At 39.5% G+C, this 23,158-nt stretch overlaps 1 protein-coding gene across 1 annotated transcript in view; it reads right to left on the reverse strand.

Moving 5' to 3' along the window:
* Positions 1–2,327: 2,327 nt before the first annotated feature.
* The window catches only part of LOC115499076 (methylcrotonoyl-CoA carboxylase beta chain, mitochondrial-like), a 31,054-nt gene continuing 10,223 nt past the window's right edge, over positions 2,328–23,158 (reverse strand). The window contains 8 exon segments of the mRNA XM_030292807.1: positions 2,328–2,744; positions 2,746–2,804; positions 2,807–2,851; positions 2,854–3,032; positions 3,034–3,673; positions 3,676–4,086; positions 21,333–21,395; positions 21,729–21,823. Coding sequence (XP_030148667.1) covers positions 2,328–2,744; positions 2,746–2,804; positions 2,807–2,851; positions 2,854–3,032; positions 3,034–3,673; positions 3,676–4,086; positions 21,333–21,395; positions 21,729–21,823 — 1,909 coding nt within the window.

Below are 23,158 nucleotides of genomic sequence, written 5' to 3' on the forward strand. Positions count from 1 at the left end.
GAAGTTTTGATGAAAACAGGATTTTTTTTTGTGACTTGCAAAGCTAACATCTGCATATCTAAGTCTTGATAAACTTTCAGTGGGTCCCAAGATAACTATGCAATAAAAAATAAATAAGTAAACAGCTTCTCCCTGATCTTCACATGAATCATACATATTTTTATGTCTCTTCATTTTTTGGAATATTAATTTTATTAGGAAACCGTTTGATAGTTGTATTAGATCATTTAATCAGTCACTTAATTTTAATGTGGCCTGAGGACATCAATTAAAATATGGATTTTTCATTGATTCAATAAACATGTGAGCATCTCCAAGTGCTAGGGAATGGAGATGCAGGCTAAGATCCTTGCTCTCAGGGAGCTTATAGTCTAGCAGGGAAACAATATTAAAGAAATATTTATGTTTCTCATAAATATAAGACAGAGAAAATGGTTGGTGCTTTTCAAGAGCACATAGTGTCTAACCCAGCCCATAGAAGTCACAGAGACAAAAAGTAAGTGTTTCAGAGAAAGTACAGGCAGAGGGAATGTTAGGTGGTGGACCCTAAAGTGGGAAGGACTGTGAAGGTTTGAGGAGCTAGAAGTCTAGAACAGATGGAGCACTGAGTGTGGGGAAGAGTCAAGGAGATGAGACAGAAGAGGGGATGTGATGGTCACAATTATGGAGGGCATGAGGGGTCTGGTACTTCTACAGGGAACCCATGTGACACTGAAGCAAGGGAGCAGCATGACCAGGTGTGCACTTAGAACGGTCATCCTACTTCACAGTGATGGAGAGGCAAGACTAGCTAAGACTAGAAGCAAGTAGATCACTTCTAAGTCCTTTGAAGGTGAAAGACAAAGATAATGGGGAATTTAAGAGATAGTGAGGAGGCAAAATCAATCAACCTTGATGACTGAATCTGAGGTTCCTAAAAGACCACCAGTGCAGATATCCAGTAGACCCAAAAGATACACAGGTCTAGAGCTCAGGGAGAACAATGTCGACACAGTAATCATCTGCATTTAGATGGTTTCTGAAGCCATAAGAAGGGCTGAAATGACCAAGAGGGAATAAACATAACCATGAGTAACATATACATTTAAGAATGAGCCTGGGTGGCTTAGTTGGTTAAGCATCCAACTTCGGCTCAGGTCATGATCTCATGGTTCATGAGTTTGAGCCCCACTTCAGGCTCTGTGCTGACAGCTCAGAGCTTGGAGCCTGCTTCAGATTCTGTGTCTCCCTCTCTCTCTGCCCCTCCTCTACTCAAGTGCTGTCTCTCAAAAATAAATAAAAACATTAAAAAAAAACTAAAAAAAAAAAAAAAAAAAGAATGAGCAAAGTGCCAGAGGAGGGGAAAGAGGGCATGAGGAGTTACTATTCAATAACAGAGTTCTGTTTGGAATGATGAAAAGTTCTGGATATGGATGGTGGTGATGGTAGCACAACCATGTGAATGGACTTAATGCCACAGAACTAACTCTACACCTAAAAATGGTTAAAATGATACATTTTATGTTCTATATATTTTAACACAATTTTTTAAAAACAGAACGAGGGGATACTTTCATGGTATCTTTGTATCTTTTAGAATAACGATCTATGTATGTTTTGCTAATGAAAAATCAGGACAAATAGTAAAGGGAGTAGGAGAAAAATCACCAGAGGAACAGGGGCAGGCCAAGGGAGACGTAACAAGAAGGGCCAAAGAGGTTGGCAGGAAACCTAAAGTTTCAGTCTGGAAGCTAAGGACAGCATGGCGGGGAGGAAGTATTCAACTGCACTGAATGCCTCAGAGAATTCAGTCAGATAAAATCAGAAAAGAACCCACCGAGCAACATGGAGGTAAACCTTGGAGAGGGCTATTGGCAGGGGAAGGCAATGAGGAGAAGGATGGAGAGATAATTGGTAGGAAATAGACCCCTGAATGCAGACAAGTCTGACTGTTAAGGGAAGGAGTAGTGGCTAAAAAGATGAGTAATAGATGCTTTTAAAAATTGTGTGTGGTAAAATATCACCATGCATAATCAGCAAAGCAATCATTTCAGAAGAAAAATGACTTTCTGTTAATAATCTCAATCATACCTGCAGTGTATAGGTTATGGGACTTTTCATGCTACTTGTGGGTTAGAAAGGATAACCGAAAGATATTCTTTTTTTTTTTTTTATGGGTGGGAAAGCTGAACCACAGAAAAGTTTCTCGAAGAAATAGACAAGGAATTGAAGTTTATCAATAAATATCTTCATTGATTTTTGTTTAATGCAGAAAAGTATGATGCACTGTGTTAAGAAAACAATTTTGTCATAATAGCCACATGTTGGAAAAGTCTAAAATTTTAAGGCTACTCGTATATTAATTTTGGTACATGTCCAATGGAAGATGCTTCACACTCCAGTAACATCCTCAAGATACTGAAGTCAGTCTTCTGGATTGGTGCGTTGAAGGCTGGACTAATACTGAGACCCAGGACCAGTCTGGTGTCCACTGGATCAATAATCCTGTCATCCTACAGCCTTGCACTGGAATAGTAAGGGTTTCCTTCCTCTTCAAACTTCTTAATGATTGGCTCTTTTAAAGCTGCTTCATCTGCACTGGAGAATTGTTTTCCTTCACGTGCTCTTTGGTCCTTTGCTACTGTGGCCAACACATTGGCTGCCTGCTCTCCTCCCATCACTGAGACATGAGTGTTTGGCCACAGGTAGAGGAATCTTGGGCTATATGCTCTGCCACACATCCCATAGTTTCCAGCCTCATAGGATTCCCCCAATGATGACAGTTATCTTAGGCACATTGGCACCGGCTACAGCAGCCACCATCTGGCACCATCCTTGGCAATTCCTTCTGCCTCATAGTCTCTACCAACCTAAATCTGGTAATATTTTGAAGGAACAGCAGAGGAATATTCCTTTGGCAGCATAACTGGATGAAGTGAGCACCCTTTTTTGCAGATTCAGAAAAGAGAACTCCGTTATTTCCGATGATACCTAAAGGGTATCCAAATATTCTAGCAAATCCTGTAACTAATGTGTCTCCATATAAGGCTTTTGAATCTGCTTCCATCCATGATTCTAGCAATGACGTCTTGGATATCAAAGTTCCTCTTAAGGTTAGTGCCAACTATTCCATACAATTCACTAGCAGGAAGCAAAGGATCTTTAGAAGACTCAATGGAAACATCCATTTTCTTCTGATAATTTAGATTCCTCACAATTTTCCTAGTTATGTGAAGGGCCTGAGGATCATCCAAAGCATAGTAGTCAGTTACTCCAGACTTTCTGCAGTGCAGATTGGCACCTCCAAGATCCTCAGCTGAGACCTCTTCTCCAGTTGCGGCTTTAACCAACTGGGGTCCTCCCAAGAAAATGGTACGCTGCTTGCGTACAATGATGTTTTCATCAGCCATTGCAAGCACATAAGCACTACCTGCCATACAGGAGCACATGACCACCGCTATCTGTGCAATATTTTGAGAAGACATAATTGCCTGATTATAGAATATACGGCCAAAGTGATCTCGATCTGGAAATATTTCTGCTTGCCAATGTAAGTTTGCGCCTCCTGAATCAACCAAGTAGATGCAGGGGAGCCTATTTTGCATTGCAATTTCTTGTGCCCACAAATGCTTCTTCACAGTCACGGGATAGTGGGTCCCTCCTTTGATGGTGGCATCATTGGCAACAATTATAATTCTACTCCTGATACTCTCCCAATGCCTGTAATAATGCCACTGGCATGCACCTCCTCATTAGCATATAACTGGTAACCTGCAAACTGGGATAATTCCAGAAATGGAGACGCTGGGACTATAAGACTGTCCACTCTTTCTCTGGCTAAAGGTTTTCCTCTTGATATGTGGCGTTCTCGGGCTTTCTCACTGCCTCCTACTCTTATTTTCTGTGCTTGTTCATGGAGCTGATTTACAAGTAGTTTCATCTGTTCATAGTTTTCCTGGTAGATGGCAGAACCTGAGTCCGGCTGGGTACCCAGTGTGGCCACTGAGTCCCCGTAATAAGTGCGCGGACCCGGGACAAGGGCGCAAGCGCACCGCTGCAGGGCTAACCTCAGGGAAGCCCACCTGACAGCCTGTCCGGAGGGAAGAACTAGCGGAACAGAGCGGCCCGCGTAGGTTCAGAGTTGGCTATTTCCCAGCCGGCTTCCCTGATTCGGGATACAGCTCAGCTCACGTCCTTACAGACCAACGCGCCTGAAACACCCCAAAGTCTCAGGCCAGCCACAGTGTATGTCTCTTCATTTGTAACAATAATAACAACAAAAATAATGAGTTAACCCTAACTGGGCATTGTGCAAGCCTTCTTTTTTGTTTAAAAGTCATAGCAATCTGAGAAGTAGTCACTAGAATTATCCTCAGAAAGACTGTATAACTTACTCAAGGGCATCTAGCCATTGATGGGGGCAGGCAGGATTTTTGCCAAGGAAGTTTGACCACAGTGCCATGCTTCTCACTGTTGCACCATACTAGTAGCATTTATGATAAATGAGCCTGTGGGGAAACAGCTTGTGGCAGACCAAATAATGGCCCCCCAAAGATCTCTATATCCTAATGCCTTAAACCTGTGAATGAATTACCTTACATGGCAAAAGGGACTTTACAATGGTAATTAAATTAAAGATATTGAGATGGGGAGATTACCTTGGATTATACAGATGGTCTTAAAATAATCACAAAGGTTTTTATAAGCTGGAGGCAGGAGGATCAGAGTAAGAAAAGGTTATGGATAACAGAAGCAGAGGTCAGAGTGATGAGCAGAGGGGCCATGAGCTGAGGAATAAAAGCAGTCTTGAGAAGCTGGAAAAAGCAAGGGAACAGATTTCTCTCCTAGAGTCTCCAGGATAAATGAAGTCCCGTCAACGTATTTTGGACTTGTGACCTCCAGAGCTGTGAGATAATAAATTTACATTGTTTTAAACCACTAAGTGGTAATTATTAGCAAATATTTAGTTTTGGCAATTTGTTACAGCAGTCATAGGAACTAATACACAGCTGATGTAACCTGATGATAGTTACACCCTGCCCTTGTTAGGAAGATACCTACACAAGGCCTCAAATCTGCTTAACTGCTCCATAGACTTTACTCTGGAGTGAAATGCCCTGTTGGTTTTGAGGCTCCCAGATTTGCTTGCTGCTTTATTTATCAGTACATAAATACATGCCATTTCAGAAAGTGGATGCCATTCCCCAGCATATTCACAGCAATCAAAATAGCAAACAGACTGAAAATTGCCATAATAGCGCTTATTCTTGTCCTCACTTTGACTTATAAAATGACATGCTTACAAGATTTGTAAAAACCTCAGTTTTGCTTTGCTCCCTCCCTTTTTTCTAGATCTTTCTTTTCCCTCTCTGCTAAGAAATTTAGCCTCTTAGCATAAGGTTTCCTTACACTGACATATATTGTGAGCTTTGTTTTTCTTTCTTTTTAAGTGAGCATATTTTTCTCTTTTAATTATTTTTATGACATGTGTTGGGTTAGCAACAAAAGGGAGCTTTGAAATGGAAAACATAAACATGAGGAATGCAGAGTCTAAATTAATTTCCCCTCTGACTTAGGGGAAACCATTGTTGGTCTCTATTTGAGTATATCAAAATTATGTGGTAAAGAAAGCAGGATTATTTTAAACTTTAAAAAGAAGAGAAGGACATTAATATCCTTTGGATACCTACTATATGTCTAATGCCTTATGCATGCCATCATATTTACTTCTAATAATTTGTAAAGGTTAGGTATTTTCCCCATATTTTGGATGTGGAAGAGCAAAATAATTTACACAAAGTCTCACAGATTTGAAAGAGAAGAGCCAGATATTACATGAGGCCTAGACTATTATAAACCCCACAAAGAATGGTTTTCCTTTCTGTGCTGCCTCCAAGGCAAAGAGTGCATTTCCCTCATGGGTCACCATCAAGTAGCTTTCAGAGAATTTCCTGATACCTGGGAGCAGATGTACAACTATGGGTCCTACTTCTTCTGTTCATGCCATTTTCCTCCTACTTGGAAGTTTCCTGTCTGCCTTCAGTATCCCCTCCACTTCAAAGTCATCCTCCTGTTCTCTGAGTTCCTCATTGACTCAAATCCTTGCTTTCATTCTTTCTTTTCATGAGCTTGTAATGTTTGATAGAGACAGAATGTTTGGCAGAGAAGGCCTTTGCAATATTACTATGGCAAACCTAGTCTATCCACAACACACTTCACCCCAAAATATCATGGTCTCCCATACACTTGGAAAACTGGATTGTTCCCTTGGCCATTAATTTCAAATGCTGGTGTCTGTTACAAATAAATCTGGTAAAGATGACACCTTTGTAATGTTATCTGATATAGGTAATATACAAAGAGGCAGAATATAAATTTGGATAATCAAGTATAAGGGGAGAGAAACAGAATAGTGGGATGAAGAAAGATCATAAATAGGCACCTTGGAAAAAGAAAAGCTTCCATGATTTTATGTTAAGCAAAGCTAGATAAGTTAAGGCTGAGACACTTGGAGTTGTGGCAAATAGTCCCTTGACAAGCATGGGGTTTTACATTTCCACTGCAGTTTGCTGGTGTAGGCCTCAGTGTTGCTTAAAACCAAAATATGATCCTGCTGAAGACAGGAAAAAGAACATTTGGTGGACAATAGCCTGCCTCAGCATACTGTCTGTTTCCTTTTTTGTCCTCCCACATCCCCCTGATTCATGTTCTGCTATAACCTGAGCTCCTGCAGACTGAACCTATGGGGCACATCATCCAGGCTCCTTTGAACTCTCTTCTCATTGGGTTCAGCCATTGAAGGCACCAGCAGGAGATTTTAGCTTTGGAGGGCAAAGAAGTTGGGGCATTTCTTTCTTGCTGCTTCCTGTTCCATGCTATGGTTCTGGTAAGGTCTATACTATTTCATTACTATAGATACTATAGATAGGGACCGGTATATGAAGTCTCACTGGACTTCAGTAACACACTTTTCTTCCTTTGCCCCATCATATGTAGGAGCAATAATGACTCTCCACTCTTGCTAACTTCTGGGTGCCTCAACCTCTTCACTGGTCAGTTTAAATCACCCACTCTTAATATGAATAGTCCCCTCATCAAAACCTCTTCAACTCAACCATCTGTGTATAAGTCTATTTCCTGATGTTATCCTAACTGAGGACAATTTCCTTTTCACGACCTCCTGAATAGAGAGCTTCCCTGAAACCATGATTATTTCATTTTTCATTTTGTTCCAGTACCAGAGTCACCCATGTTTTTAAATCTCAAGATCATTTGTTTACTTGTTTTCCTTTGTATATAGGGAAATAATCTCACCTGTTTCACAGGGGAAAATAAAGTAAAGTAGTACCTCCTTAAAAGTAGCATGGGTTTGTTCCTTTGGAGGATCAAATTAGTGCCTCCCTAGAAATAAAATCCACTGTTGAAACCAGACCCCACTTTATTTCCTTAGTGTAAAATCTGACAATGTTTTCCTTATCATAGAACATTGGAGTCACAATGGGGTTCCACTGTGCTTGTTTCTGAACCCTACAATGTCACTCTATGGGTGCACAATATCTATCTCCCTATATGTTCTAGACATTTTTAGAAAATTTAACATAGCTATCTGCAATAAAATGTTATGAAGAGTTGGAGTCTTACCTCAACCAGGCAAAAGCCTGATTAAAAAGATCTTGTGCTGGCCCTGAAGGTCAGTATTTATAGCACTATATTATTTATAAATAATGTGAGAATTATTATAGCAATAAAAGTTGGTGTTCCAAAGAATGGGCATATTAGGGATGGCTAAATTATGGTGACATTGAGACCATAGGTCACATCTGAAGCTTCCTTTCATACCAGTGGAAAATTACTACCAATTTGACTGCAAAGCTATAGGAAAGTCTTGAAAGACATAGAGAGCAGTGGGGAAATTTCTATACATTTAACTAGGGGGAGAAATGAGGAAGACTAGGTGGATCCAAGGGGGCTGGAAGACTTGAATGATCCAGCATTCTTGCTCAGTCTCAACGTTTCTGCCTAACTTATTTTTTCCTCTGAATCTGACTAAAGTCCTGCTTTCAAATAGAAATATGCAGCTGAAGAAACTCCTGCGAGAGGATGAGATTGGATACTGTGTCTTCTACTCTCTCAAAAGAGAACGTGTCAGGTTAATCACAAATCATGAATCAGACCTTAATCCCCAAGCCCCTCCACCCCTCCCATAAAAGATCAGACAACCCTGTAGTTCCCTGTTCAAACCACTGCATGGCCAAGGCTCAGACAATTGACAAATTTAAGAGACAGCTATAGGAAAGTCTCATTCTCTTGAAGGAAAGTTTTAGAACTCAGAATTGTTGGAGCACTCTCAGGAACTATCCCTATGGAGATAGGGTCCACTTGATTGCCGGTGAACACAATCTTATCACAAGACCTGTGACTTTTTTTTTTTTTAATTAACACTCATTTTTGAAAGACTGTATTCTATATGATGTCCCTACCTCACCCCTTCTCTGATTTAAATGCTTCCTCCTCTCTCCCCGGTATCTCACTGCTGCATCAGTGCAGTTAGGCATCAGCAAATTAATGAGAGGAGAGAGGAGGCCCCTGCTCTTGGGCACCCAAAGGAACTTACTCCAGCTCCAGACACACCGTAAACACTTTCATCTAATGGAAGATAAGCTGTGAAATCGGATTTCTGAACCACAAGACACTTGTGTAAAAACTGCATTCCATGCCAGGCCTGAAATGTTCCAAAGCTCAGTTCGCTATCAGCATCCCAGGTGGTGCAATTAATAAAGAGCTAGCCTGGGGCCACTGGCACAAACAAGGCAGCTCCTTAGAACCTGAACTTCCTATTTGTTCCATTCCTTGGGTAGATAACGCCTGTTAATTACTCTGGAGGTTTTGTTAGAACATTCTATCTGGTCTTGCTGGATCAAGCTCTCCTCTCCAGATCGCCCTGTATGGGGAACTGAAAATAATCCTCCTTTCAATGAAATTATTTTGGCGAGGAGAGAGGGAAGATGGCGGCGTAGGAGGACGCTGGGCTCACCGCGTGTCCTGCTGATCACTTAGATTCCACCTACACCTGCCTAAATAACCCAGAAAACCGCCAGAGGATTAGCAGAATGGAGTCTCCGGAGCCAAGTGCAGACGAGAGGCCCATGGAAGAGGGGTCCCTCCTGAAGTGGATCACTTAAGGAGAAGCGAGCTAAGCCTGCCCCTCCTGCCCATGTGCACCTTGCCTACCCACCCCAGCTAATACGCCAGATCCCCAGCATCACAAGCCTGGCAGTGTGCAAGTAGCCCAGACGGGCCACGCCACCCCACAGTGAATCCCGCCCCTAGGAGAGGGGAAGAGAAGGCACACACCAGTCTGACTGTGGCCCCAGCGGTGGGCTGGGGGCAGACATCAGGTTGGACTGCGGCCCCGCCCACCAACTCCAGTTATACACCACAGCACAGGGGAAGTGCCCTGCAGGCCCTCACCACTCCAGGGACTATCCAAAATGACCAAGCGGAAGAATTCCCCTCAGAAGAATCTCCAGGAAATATCAACAGCTAATGAACTGATCAAAAAAGATTTAAATAATATAACAGAAAGTGAATTTAGAATAATAGTCATAAAATTAATCGCTGGGCTTGATTTAAATGCCTCTTAAACTGGAAGATCAGTTTTCATTCAAAAGCTGAGTTAACAGGTGTTTATTACTCTAGGAATCAATCCACTTTTAAAAGTTCAAGTCCACTTCTGGCTAATTCTGAAACATTTGAGATGGGAAAGAGCTCAGAAAATGATTTTCAAAACCAGTCGTCTAATCATACATACTGTTTCTGGCTATGGGCAAGAAACTGATTTGGTGAAGAAAAACCATTCTGTGGCATTTGTAATATAAGAACTACCAGGAGAGTCTCACTCTGCTGGAAGATCTCTTTGTCCAAAAAGTATCAAAGATGCAAGTACACTTCTGGGCAACTGGGGGGAAGTAAAATAACCTTCCCATCCTTTGATAGACTGCCATCTCTCTCTCTTTTTGTTTTGTTTTCCCCGTGTTTTAGCACTTTAAGTGTTTACTTTTTTTCCTTGAGGTTTGTTTCATATAGCATAAAATTTGTGTAAATATTTTTTTCTTTCTTTAGAGAAAATTCATTCTTCTGGAGGTCTGTTAAAGTTCTTAGGCAACCTTCAAACGACTAATTATGTAGAGATTATACTGGGAAGGAAGCAGATTCTATTCAAGGGTGATTACCATGTAATCCAGACAGCATAAATAGTAATGTACTTAGTGCAGAAGAGTTTGCAAAATGCACAACCATTTTTTGGCTATGTGGCCTGGGGAAAGAAGAAGAACCCACACACTTGTGATTTATGATTCCTTCATTTCTGTTAGGAGCTATCTTATTTACATTTCTAATCTTTTCCTTATGAGAATAAAAATAATCTTTGGTATTGCATGTTTCTTCTTCCCTTGACATTCTGCATCCTTGGGTCAGTGTTGGACTGCTTAACCCTGGAGTTTGTAGGACAACAATGTGGAAGTAGAAGAAAAGCCACTAGATTTAGTTGGCTGGAAGGCAAGTTTTACCATGTATTTCTATAATCTGTATTCCTATATTATTTTCAGTTCCTGCCACACAAACTTTTGCACTTTGGAAAAACATAAAGATCTAGTTTTCCAGATTCCAGATTTAAGATTTCATGTTTGAAAATTCACTATGTACTTTCCTTTGGTTTCAAATTCCTCTACTCTTAAATTAATAGTGGATTGAAAGATACTAACAAAAGGTGTTTAAAAATTGACATTTAATTGAGACTTTTCCCCAAATGGAACCTGAAGAATTCCAAAGCACTTAAACAGAGAAAGTTGGCATGTGTCTCAAATACAGACCAAATTTTATGAATTTGCCAAGCTTAAGTATTATAAATAGTCTATTCCATCTCACTTAATTAGGGAGGATAAAATATGTCTTCTATTATTCTTCATTGTGGTGACATTTAGTTGATCTTGAATGTATGGATTATTTCTCCAGTTGCTTCATATGTTTATTAACCACATGAACCATATCATTTAATATTTTGTCTCCACCCCAACACTGCACACATATTCTTATGTACTCAAAACTGACACAAACCTCTGAAGCTAAAGTTCATTGTAATAATTCTACAAAAGCATCATCAGTCAGAATAGACTAGAATATGCTGCAGCAACAACAAATGAAAATATCATCAACTTATAGCACCCTGGGATTCAAGCAAATACAGCATTCTCTAGATGGCATAGTGCTTATATCATGGCAGAAAATGAGAGATATTGAACCACGTGTGGGGTCTTAAAGCTGCTGCTTTGAGGGGACATGCATTGCTTTTGCCCACATTTCATTGCTCAAAGTCTTATGGCCACTCACTGAAGAGAGAAGAAGTGAAATACTGGGCAAACAATAACATAATCTCCACAGGAGACATAGGGGTTAGAAAGAAGACATATTGGAGCAATGTTTAGTCTGCATATCCTTCCAGCCTTAGGCCAAGCATTAACAGCCATTATTCACCACTTCCCTGTCTCTCCTAACCTTGGGTATGATTAAATTAATTGGTTAAGGAAAGCTGGTATGTATTTCATGTGATTAATGCCTTGGAAAACAATTGCCATAGATTGCATTGATTTGTTTCATTTTACATACTTGAAATTAGAGGCTTATGAAGTCTACATGCAAATTTATGCAAAGTGGAATGCAAATTCATATTGTGAGCTATGAGTCCTGGCACTCCCCCCTCCCCCTAGAAAAAGAACTGCACCATTGAATATGCATGTGCTGCATATGGTGCTGCTCTTTTCAAATACCGACTCAGAGCCAGCAGCCAAATAAATCCCAGTGACATCGACTGACTGAGCTACAAACAAAAGTTTAAAGTCATTTAAGAACAAAAATTGAGCTCCAAAGTCTCAATATTTTTAGGGTCAATATCTTCAAACAAGATTTGAGTTAACAAATGCACTATTCCCTGGACTGAGCTCTGTGTAGATGGGCAGAGGCACATTGTTGAACAAAAGAGGTACTGGCGGAACCCATCCTAGAATTTCATTCTCTTGATTACTTGCTTCTGGTGATCACTTGGCTGACTGGATCAAATAAATCTTCATTGCCACGAGCCAGTGCCCATGTGTGCTGACAATATTTCTCCCTCATTTGTACCCATCAGTGGGGGATTCTGGTTCCAAGATTCAGACAGGGAGTGATTATTAAGATAGTCTCAAAGAGAGGAACAAATTTTGCACCTGAGTGCTTTCAAGTCAGGCATAGGGGAAAAATTAACCACTTGTAGGAATGCCAATTAGAAACAATATTTTGATTGGCCTGCAGGTGGTACTCAGCTGATTCTTTGGAGCTCATTCTGTTCTTGTGAGACCCCCAATTTTGCTTTGATACTAAATACATGTAAAATATTTTTGGTAAATGTTTATAAATAAACTGATAAGGGGCACAGCCTCAAGAGGGTTCTTCTAATTTGATGCTAATGAATTCAGTTATTTAGTTATTCATCCATTTATCAAATACTATTTTGGTTACTCTCCAAGTACCAGACAGGGACCTGGGGGTACAAGAATGAATGACAAGCATCCCCTGTCCTTGAGGAGTACCAACCAACCTACTGAGCTACCTGAAGCTTTTCATAGTGTCAAGGACACTGTCTTTGGGTGGCTTTTAAAACTAAAGGCATATGAATCACATTAAGAAATATACTAGGTGGGAGGAGGAAGCAATGATAATTTTTTCATGTGATGTTTATGGAACAATCCTCCGTTACAGCAACTGTTTTTATAAAAATCGATTCAGGAAAATATTTCTCAGCCACAGTTTAGGTTTCAAACAATATTTAGTACAACAAAATTTCAGTACAATAAATGTGTTTCAAATGTCCCCTGGAGTTTGTCATAATAGGATTTGATCTATGAATTTAAAAAATATGCCCAGTGGTTTAGATATTTTACTTATAAATAATTTCCTAGAGAGAATGGAAAAGGGAAATATAAGCTATGTTGGAAGCATAAAATGACCTAGGGGTTAAGGGACATACATCTTCTCTATTTACCTTTGGACTGTGGCCTTAAGACAATCATTCAAGGGGCTCCTGGGTGGCTCAGTCAGTTGAACGACCAACCTTGACTCAGGTCATGATCTCATGGTTTCTGAGTTTGAGTCCCCACCGGGCTGTATGCTGACACCTCTGAGCCTGGAGCCTGCTTCGGATTCTGTGTCTCCCTCTCTATCTGTCCCTCCCCCACTCATGCTCTGTTTCTCTCTGTCTCAGAAATAAATAAATAAATAAATAAATAACATTAATTTTTTTTAAAAAAGACAATCATTCAAAATTGGCATACCAGTGACAAATGTGGCACAGTCCCCTGCAGAGATCAATTCAGGAGTGCAAGTTAAGTCATATAAGCTGAGAGGCAGTCTGATGAAAGAAACAATCAAAAGATGGCTATTTTTTTTTAAGTTTATTTATTTTGAGAGAGTGAGGGATGGGGAAGGAGTAGAAGAGAGAGGGAGAGAGAGAGAGGGAGAGAGAGAGAGAGAGAGAGAGAGAGAGAGAGAGAGAGAGAGAGAGAGAGAGAGAGAGAAAGAGAAAGAGAATATCCCAAGCAGGCTCCACACTGTCAGCACAGATCCTGACATGTGGCTTGATCCCACAAACCTGTGAGATCATGACCGGAGCCAAAAATCAAGATTTGGACACCCAATAGACTGAGAGAACCTGGTGCCCCAGGCTATTATTAACAAAAGGAATAATAATCATTATAATGGCACCAAGTCATAGTGTTTAAATATACAGTAAGTACTGAGATAAGAGCATTTATTTGTTACATCAACTCAATATGTTCATTTTATAGGTTATGACACTGAGGCTCAGACAGGTATATAAAGCCTGGTATTCAGTTTGGATCCACATCCTCTTTTTTCCCCAGGTGTTAAACTTCTTCCTGAGGAGATCTTCTCTCCTTCAGCTGAGAACCAGGGAAGCTGTCAGAACAGGAAAGTACACATTAGCTTAACCTCAGTGAAGGGCAGTTTATAGAAGTCTGCTCATATGTGGCCTATTCAATGAGCTCAACTAATCCAGTCAAAGGACCAAAAAGACTACTTCTTCTTTTATTCTTTTTACTAGAAAAAAATCATGGAAGCAGGAGAATGGAAGTGACCCCTTTCTGGTTTCCCACATCTTAGCATGTTTCAAGTTTGTGGTTACCACATATAGTAGGTTGAACTGTACAAGTTCTAACTCCAGTACCTGTGACTGTGGTCTTATTTGGAAACAGAATTGTTTATATAGTTAACTAAGATGGGTTCATGCTGGAGTAGAGTGAGCCCTAAATCCAATGACTGGAACTTTTATAAAAGGAAGAAGATGGAGATTTGGACACAGGGAGAGACTACATGAAGATGGAGTCAGGGATTATTAGTGATGCAAGATATAAGCTACAGAATACCAAGGATTACTGACAACAACCAGAAACTAGGAGACAGTCAAGGAAGGATGCTTCTCTAGAACATTCAGAGGAAGCACAGACCTACTGACACCTTGATTTTGGATTTCTACCCTCAGAGCTAGGAGAGAATAAATTTCTATTGGTTTAAACTACTTGGTTTGTGGTATTTGTTATGGTAGCCCTTGGGAAGATAATCTACCACATTTCTTGTCCCTCTCCATTATATCCTCTGTATAGCCACCATCTATTTCAGACTTTTGTCTCCATCACTTGAACTGTTGTGGTGGGCTTTTCTCTGCTGTGGCTGCAAAGTATTCTTTCCTTTTGCAGTGTATCCTTCCCACCACTGCCAAAATCATTTTTCAGAAATCCAGGTCCAACTATGCCATACCTCTACTGTTCCAAGTTTTCAGTCATCCCTCAACATTTGACATGCCCATCTGTGGACTCAAAACTCCCTGTGAGAAGGGTCTAACTCACCTGCATATTATTGTGGTCTCCCATGTCTTTGTCATCTCAGTCCTATGAATCGATGGTTAATACTCACAGTTACTATTATTTCTTAAATATGAATTCAGCCCAAATGGAAGTTTTGCATGCTGTTTCTTTTAACGTTTTATTTATTTTTGAGACAGAGAGAGACAGAGCATGAATGGGGGAGGGGCAGAGAGAGAGGGAGACACAGAATCGGAAGCAGGCTCCAGGCTCTGAGCCATCAGCCCAGAGCCGGACGCGGGGCTTGAACTCACGGACTGCGAGATCATGACCTGAGCTGAAGTCGGACGCTTAACCAACTGAGCCACCCAGGCGCCCCTTGCATGCTGTTTCTATGCCTCTCATTTTTCTTCCTTGTTACTTTCCCATATTTACATACTACAATCTTGGTGAAGATGTCACCGTCTCCTTCTCTTTCAACTCTGAGGCCCATGGTTGTCCTTCCTGCTTCACAAATGCTATTTCCTCATAGCCTTTCCCAGTTGTACTAATTTGGTGGTCTTTTCCCACTAATGACACTCTCATAATTTCCCCCTCCATTAATAATAATTAAAATTTACTGAATTCTTCCCATGTACCAACCACTGTGCTAAGAATTTAACTTACACAGATTATTACACTTCATCCTCACAACAATCTTACTTGTTAATTTTACAGAAAAAAGAATTAAGGTTAGAATTAGTAAGTGTCTTAGTGGAGATCACATCTTCCTGTAGTTGGCTTAATCTCTGGGCCACTGAAATGCCAGTCCCATGCTGCTCATTATTACCCAATAACACCTCTGTGATAGCTTTCTTGCTCTTTAGTTATTGTGATATTTTGGCTCTTCTTGTCTCATATTCTCTACTAAATTTTCAGCCCCTTAAGAGTGGGGTCTACATCTAATTTATGGTGGTTTCTCTACAGGGCTTGATGTAGTGTGGAAGACTCTGGATTAGGAGGTAAGATATCAGTTTTAGACGAAACTCTGTCATGAAGCAATGGTATGACTTTGACCAATCATATCACCTCTGTAGATATCTCTGTGGGCCACTCTGCAAGATTCAGTAATTACCATGGCTCAGAGCTTGGGCTGTATTAGGAGAGCAATATACATTGATTTAACTTAATTAAGAGCATGTCTAGTCGTGACTGAGACCTTTAGAAAAACTGCAAGGCAAGAGCCCTTGGATGAAATGCTCATTTGACTAATTGTTCTTTTGTCTAAAAACATTGCTTAAAGCTTAAACTGAACACTTTCATGAAAGATCCCCTTAAAACAGAGATGAATTATTTGCTAAAGGCAAGCCTGCTTAGTTTTTTCTATTGTCACCTTAAATCAGATGGATTTTCTATTTGAAACAAGTCTTAATTTATTAAACAGCTCACAACATACAATGTAAGGCATAATATTTAGTAGTAGATTTTAAAGCCATTTTTAAGGCATCTAGGGTAGTATCAAGATGTTTAAAGATAATATTTAAATTGAAACATTAAAAACAAAAAGATTTCTCAGCTCTTCAACCATCAAAACATTTGGCATCACTTTCTTTCCTAGGCCCCAAATAGCCATGTAATCATCGCTCTGTCTTTTACATGCAATTCTACAGCTAAGTACATCATTATTTAGACTCCACAGATTATATGGTAATCATGGATTTACTGTAAACCCAATTTAATTTCTACAGAATTACTGACTTTAAGGTTGCAAAACAATATTGTTTACAAGGCAGTATAATAGCACTCAGAATGATGCTGATTACAACTAATAAACAAAGGAATGAATAGCTTTCAGGACTAAGCTTAAATAGTTATAGTGATCGATATGGCAATCAACACTTTTTAAGAGCATACCTGTTGAGCACCTGCTCTGCAGTCTCCGTACAATTTTACTAAGGATATGGACAAGAAGCAAAGAGTATTTCATTATAAAATTCAAGAATAATCTTTATAATTGGTCAGCTCATTGTCTATTCACTCATTCTAACTAATGACACTGATCCTGTGCTTGAGTTCTTGGTTGGGTTAGTATTTGAAGAATTTCCTTAAAACCTAAATGTTGCATGTTTAATCCATTACACCCTAACCTTTCTCTCACTATAATTTTCCTATGACCAAATAAATGTGTCTAAATTTAGATGCACAGGTGGGAACATGAATGAATAAATTAATACTCATCAACTCAACAAACTTTGGGATGTATTGGACAGGAGTAAGGATATGGTTTAAAGTTAGTGGTGTTTATTGGTCATAATCTCTGGTGAATAAATTTTAATTGTTGCACAGAGATGAAAATTAGCTTAAGCAAAAGTCAACCTGTGTTGGCCTTATTTAAGGGTGGGGTAGAAAACATGTGGGGAGGATCCATGCAAACTATAGGCCAAATAAAACTTTAGCAGACTTTTGAGAAATCCAGATTGCAACTTAAAGAAGAAAGGTAGTAGGTCTCAAAAGAAGGTGGTAGGGGGAGGGCAGGGGTACATTCTATAATTTTTCCAATATTTCCTATGATAGGAGTTATATTTGAAAGTATCAAGCTACTAGGAAATTCTGAGACTTTTTAAATTTAATAAGGATTGCATATGGTAAAAAGAAGTTGCAAACTGGTCAGGAATGGAAGGGAAGAGGATAAATTAGATCTTTTTTGGAAACAAGTGCCCCCTCAAGCTTTTTCACTCATCAGGCTAAAATATCCCTAGAAATCAATGGCAACAATCCAGCTGCATTTGAGATAGTGAATCAATTCTAAGCCAAAACATCCTTGAGTATGGGTATTCTATTTTTTTTTTCATGCATTTACTCAACCAATATATAATGAGCTTCTACCACATATCAAGCACTCTGCTAGACACTGGGGATTTAAAAATCAAAAGACAGATGTGATTCCTTAAGTCTTCAGCCTCATGGAGAAGACAGATATCCATTGAGTTATCTGAAAGAAAAATTATAAATGTTGCTTTAGTCAAATTCTTTTAGTTATAAGAGACCAAACAAAACAAAACCCCAAAACCTTGGCTAAATTAGAGAATAATTTGTTCACAGATCAAAATGGCCCAATCTGTTGGTCATGGCTAAAAGCAGAGGGTTTAGAGTATATATTCTGACTTGATCTCATTCTTTCCATTATTCTTCTGTAATGGTTTCAAACTCAGACAGACTTTCTCCTTGTGTTGACAGAATGGCTGCTAGTAGCTCCATTCATAGCTTTTATCTTCTTAGTGTCCTTATAAAAAAAAAAAAAAAAAGGCTTATTTCTTTCCCTGCAGTTCCACAGAAATCTTGAACCTAATTTGTGTTGTTCAAAATTGGTTCAGTTGCTCATTCCTGAATCAATCATTGTAGCTAACAGGATGCATATGTTTATTGGCTCAGGCCAAGGCTCACCTTGCACTAGGGCAGGATAAACTCCAATCAAATCATATGAAATGAGAAAAGAAGGGATGATTTCATAAGGAAAATTTGGATGAAGTCCTAGGCAGGCAAAAATGATGGACATCTACCACAAATCTTATGATGGCAAAAAAAAAAAAAAATAGGTCATTCTCCATGCTCTCTCCTCTTTCTCATACGAAGCATCTTTTCAAATATGGTTATATTAAAATAATTTTAAAAGGTATTTTGAGCACCTCTTATAGTGTGTAGTGGTTAAATTTATGTGTCAACTTGGCTGGGCTAAAGGATGCCCAGACAGCTGGTAAAACATTATTTTTGGGTGTGTATGTGAGACTGTTTCTGGAAGAGATTAGCATTTGAATCAGAAGACCAAGAAAAGAAGATGGTCCTCCTCTGGAGGAGGTTACTGAGAGGACTTGACAGCTGCACCTGCACCTGGGCAATTGGAGGTCCTCATCCTTCCCCAGTTCTCGAAATGTGCATTCTGCTTGTCTTCCCTGCACCAGAAACTGCCTTAAGGACTGCACCAGAGCTGTCTTGAGTGAGTACCATGTTGTTGACACCATGTGGACAGTGTATGTGAGTAAACCCAGTTAAGCCCTCTATTTAACTTTTAATATTCTGGCATGTGGGTGCAGAGATCTATTCATCTTGAAGTTGTTCCAGTAAGTTCCCTCTCTGGCTTGTTAAAACTGCTACCTACCAATCTGGAGTGGCCTGCCTCTTTATTCATCTCCTTGCCCTCCATGCAGCAGGGCTAATTTGTAAATTAATACCCTCACTAATGTGGATGAGCATCATCAAATCTGTTGAGGACCTGAATAGTACAAAAATAAAGAAGAAGGGCAAATTTGTTCTCTGCTTGGGTTGGAGTGCACACCTTTTCTTGCCTTGGGACATCAGTGCTCCTTGTTTTCAGGTCTTCAGATATGGACCAGGACTTTGTACACCATCGATTTCTGGTTCTCATGCTTTTGAGTTTGAATTAGAATTATACCACTGGCCTTCCTTGACCTTCAGCTTACAGACAGCAGATCATGGGATTTCTCAGCCCCTGCAATCATTGAGCCAGTCCTTCATACTAAACCTCTTTCTAGTTATTAATGTATACTCTACTCATCCTGTTTCTCTGGAGAACCCTAATATACAAAATATTATTTTTTAGTTTATTACCCAATAAATAAGAGCCAAGGATCTTGGGGTCTATTTTAAACATTAAATATGCTCAACTAAACAATCTAAGAAGTTCCAATATATGTATAACATGATACATTAGAATTTAAATGTTTAAGTGCTAAATAAGGCATGAAGACATTATGTTCTACTATAATAATTAAAAAAGACAACTTCTATTTGTCCTGTATTTTGTGTTTTAAAAGCATTTTTTTTGTGTTCTTTCTCAGTTGATTTTAAAATCATCCTTGTCAGTTTGTCGGGGAATATATTTTCATGACCCACATTTTCCACAGGAGACAACTGAGACAGGAAGGGGCACCAAATTCCAAAATAGAGGTTAACAGATGAGAAGGGTATTTCAGTCCTGGATGTAACTTTTCCTCTGGTCTCAGGTGGGTCTACTCTCAGAAGTTCCTTGCAGTGGAAGTTCCTGGGTAATCACAAGCACAAGCCAAAGTGGCCTGTCATAAAAAGTCTAGCTAGCTATGTGCAGTTGTTTTCTATTCCATAATATAACTGTACTTCTTTTAGTGCTAAAGACTTTTTGCCTCTGTCTTTGAGTAACCCTGACCCTAGCTTATTCTGTGACTGTGAGTATCCCCATCACACTTCTGACCATGGGCCCATCACCTGAATTCATAGAGCACAGCACAAGGTTGCAGGGATACGGAGACCTGAGATGTGATTCCTGGAACTGTCATTTTAAGGCTTGAGGAATTCTCTCTTTAGGGGACAGAGAATGTTGGGTCACAAAGTAACACTCTTCTTTGTGAACAACAGTGACAAGAGAATTATTCAAGTCTTCCCCACCTCAAAAATTCCTTGAAAAAAAGCATAGCCTCAGTGAGAAAAAAAAAAAAATATATATATATATATTTGGCAAGTTTCAGATATTATGCACAGAAAACCCATGTGCTTCTTTGTGTGATCACGTGTTGAGTCCCTTACACAAAAATATGAATCATACAGAATGGTTCTACAGGTTTTAAGTTTGCTAAAAACAAACACAATTTCATACCTTTCCAAAATACTTTATTGTTTAGCATCTTCCATGACTTTGTATTCACTAAGTACCTTACAGTTTATTCCTTAATCATCACAGAATCCTTGAAACAGTTTGGCCTGATATATTGCTGTTTTATTCTTTTTTATGGATGGGGAACCTAAAGGGAAGTCATGTTCAAAGTTACACACAAGGACCAAAGTTAGAACCCATAAGTCTTAATTACAAATATATTCCAATGAGTCTGGCTTCCTCTCTGCATTTAACCTTGGGTCATTTCATAACCTCTTTAAGTCAAGTGAGAAAAAAAAAATGTCTGTGTCTGATTTTGCCCACTCTTTATTCTGACCTTGTCACTTAATAGTCTGGTGATGAAGGGCATGCCACTGAACTTGGACAAGCTTCAGTTTTCTCACTTGTTAAAAGGGGAAATTAAGCCATGTTTTGGGTTGTGATTACTTATAACAAATGTAACAAATGGTAATTGTTGCCATTAAGAATCTTCCCACTCTTCATTCAGCTATTTCTAATCAACATAATTTATCCAATTTTCTCATTTTACTCTGTATTGTTGTTGATGATAACCCCCTCGAGGACACAGGCTTCCCCTTATAAATTGCTTTAAAGAGTGGTTCTCAACCTTAACTGAACCTTAGAGTCAGCTAGGCAGCCTTCTGAAGTTATCCACTCTTTCTTTCACTCCAGAGCTATTAAAGAAAAATAAATAAGGGGTGGGTCTCAAGCATCATACTTTTTAAAATCTCCCCAGATGACTCTACTGTGCAAGCCAGGTTGAAAAATCTCTGCTTTATAGACATGTCTGTCATTCCTACCACCTACTTGTAAAGGCATAGCTCTCTCATTATCCAAGATGTGAGTCTTCAGCAGTTCTGGACCTATTAAAAGATAAATAAATGCATAAATTAAGACATATATACTAAGTATAACTCCTGTCAAAGTTTAAAAAAAAAATACTAAACACCCCTGGGATTAGCTCAAGAACCAGAAGGAATGGAAGCCATCCTGAGGACTTGTTTAAGCTGAATCTTTGCCACATAGATTCCTCTAGATCTCAAGATTTCCTTATTTGCAATGCTTTTCCAGTAAATAAGATTCTACCATTAAGAGGTGTTTTTAAATTAACAACAACAACAAAAAAAATCTATACCCTAAAAAAAAATATGAATGATTTAAGATGGGCTTATGAAAGGGACAGAGAGTGATCTTACATGGGGTAGCGCTGCCTGGAGCCTCAGGCATGCTGGATACCCCCTCCTCCACCACACCTTTCTGAGGTGGAGACTGGCCTGCCACCCCAGTGGGTCTGGAAAGCAGAGCATTGAGCCAAACAGGATTATTCTTAAGAGTTCAGGTAATTGGCCTTGGGGGTTTTAGACTTACTTGGGATCCATTACCCCTTCCTTCTATTCTACTTCTCTCTTTTGGAATGGGAATGTCCTCTGCCTGTCTCAGCACTGTATTTTTGTGGAAGCACATAAATTGTCTGGTTCCACAGGTTCACAGCTGAGCAGTTTGCCTCAGGATGAGTCTACCTCACTCTCACCTATATCTCATTTAGAGGATATTTTGGATGATACTTTGGGCTTTAGACTTTATAGTTGATACTGGAACAAGTTAAGAATTTGAGAACTGTTGGGTTGGAATTAATGTAGTTTGCATTTGAAAAGGAAGGGGAAGAAAGTTAGACCAAATGTGTCTCTCCAAAATTCATATGTTGAAATCCTAATCCCCAATACTCTCCCTTTGGGAGGTAATTAGGCCATGTGGGTAAGGCCCTCATGAAGGGAGTTGGTGCCCTTACAAGTCTGTCTCTCTCTTTTCCCTGTGAGGAAATGAGAAGGCAACTGTCTGCAAACCAGAAAGAGTGCCCTAATCAGACACTGGATCTGCTGGTGCTTTGATCTTGGACTTCCCAGTCTCCAGAACTATGAGAAATAAATTTCCATTGTTTAAGCAGAAAAAAAATAGTAATCTGGGAATACTGGGCCCTTTGGTGGGATTAGGAGGCCTGTAAATAAAACTTTAGTCTCTACTTTTACTCATTATTTGCTTCATGGGACTTTTCACACTTTGTAAATATCATGCAAGTTTATTTTACATTTACTTATTCCTCATCTCCCTCACCAGTGGATGTTCAATGCCTTACACAGTGCCTGGACACAAATTAGTAGCTAAATATATATTTATTGAATGAATAAATGAGTACATTAATGAATTAAACCAGTGAGCTTGAAGGGTTAATGAATTAGAAGACTCATTTATCTTTTGTCAAGATCCCTCTCACTTCTGAACATACTGAGAAGCAGTCAATCACTGCTCAAAGCTAGTGAGGAGATGTTCCCTTTGAATCCTTCATCCTTCAAACCCTTGAGGCTGGGGAGCAACTTTCTACAAGTTCAGAAATATCATAAGCACCAGGCATTTGTAAGGCATTGTTCCCAGGCCTGAAGGTGGGGAATAAAACAATCAATAAGTCAGGATATATGCTCAGGTTTTTTTTAAATGTATTTCAAGAGTCAAGAAAGAAACTGAAAATAGCTTAAACCCAAGGCATAATATGAAACATAGAATAGGGCGTTGAGAAATGCTTTCCTGAGGTTGCTTTAGTTTTGATGATTGTTTATTAATCCTTATTCTG

This window comes from Lynx canadensis, chromosome D4 (assembly GCF_007474595.2).
Source record: "Lynx canadensis isolate LIC74 chromosome D4, mLynCan4.pri.v2, whole genome shotgun sequence".
Classification (NCBI taxonomy): domain Eukaryota; kingdom Metazoa; phylum Chordata; class Mammalia; order Carnivora; family Felidae; genus Lynx; species Lynx canadensis.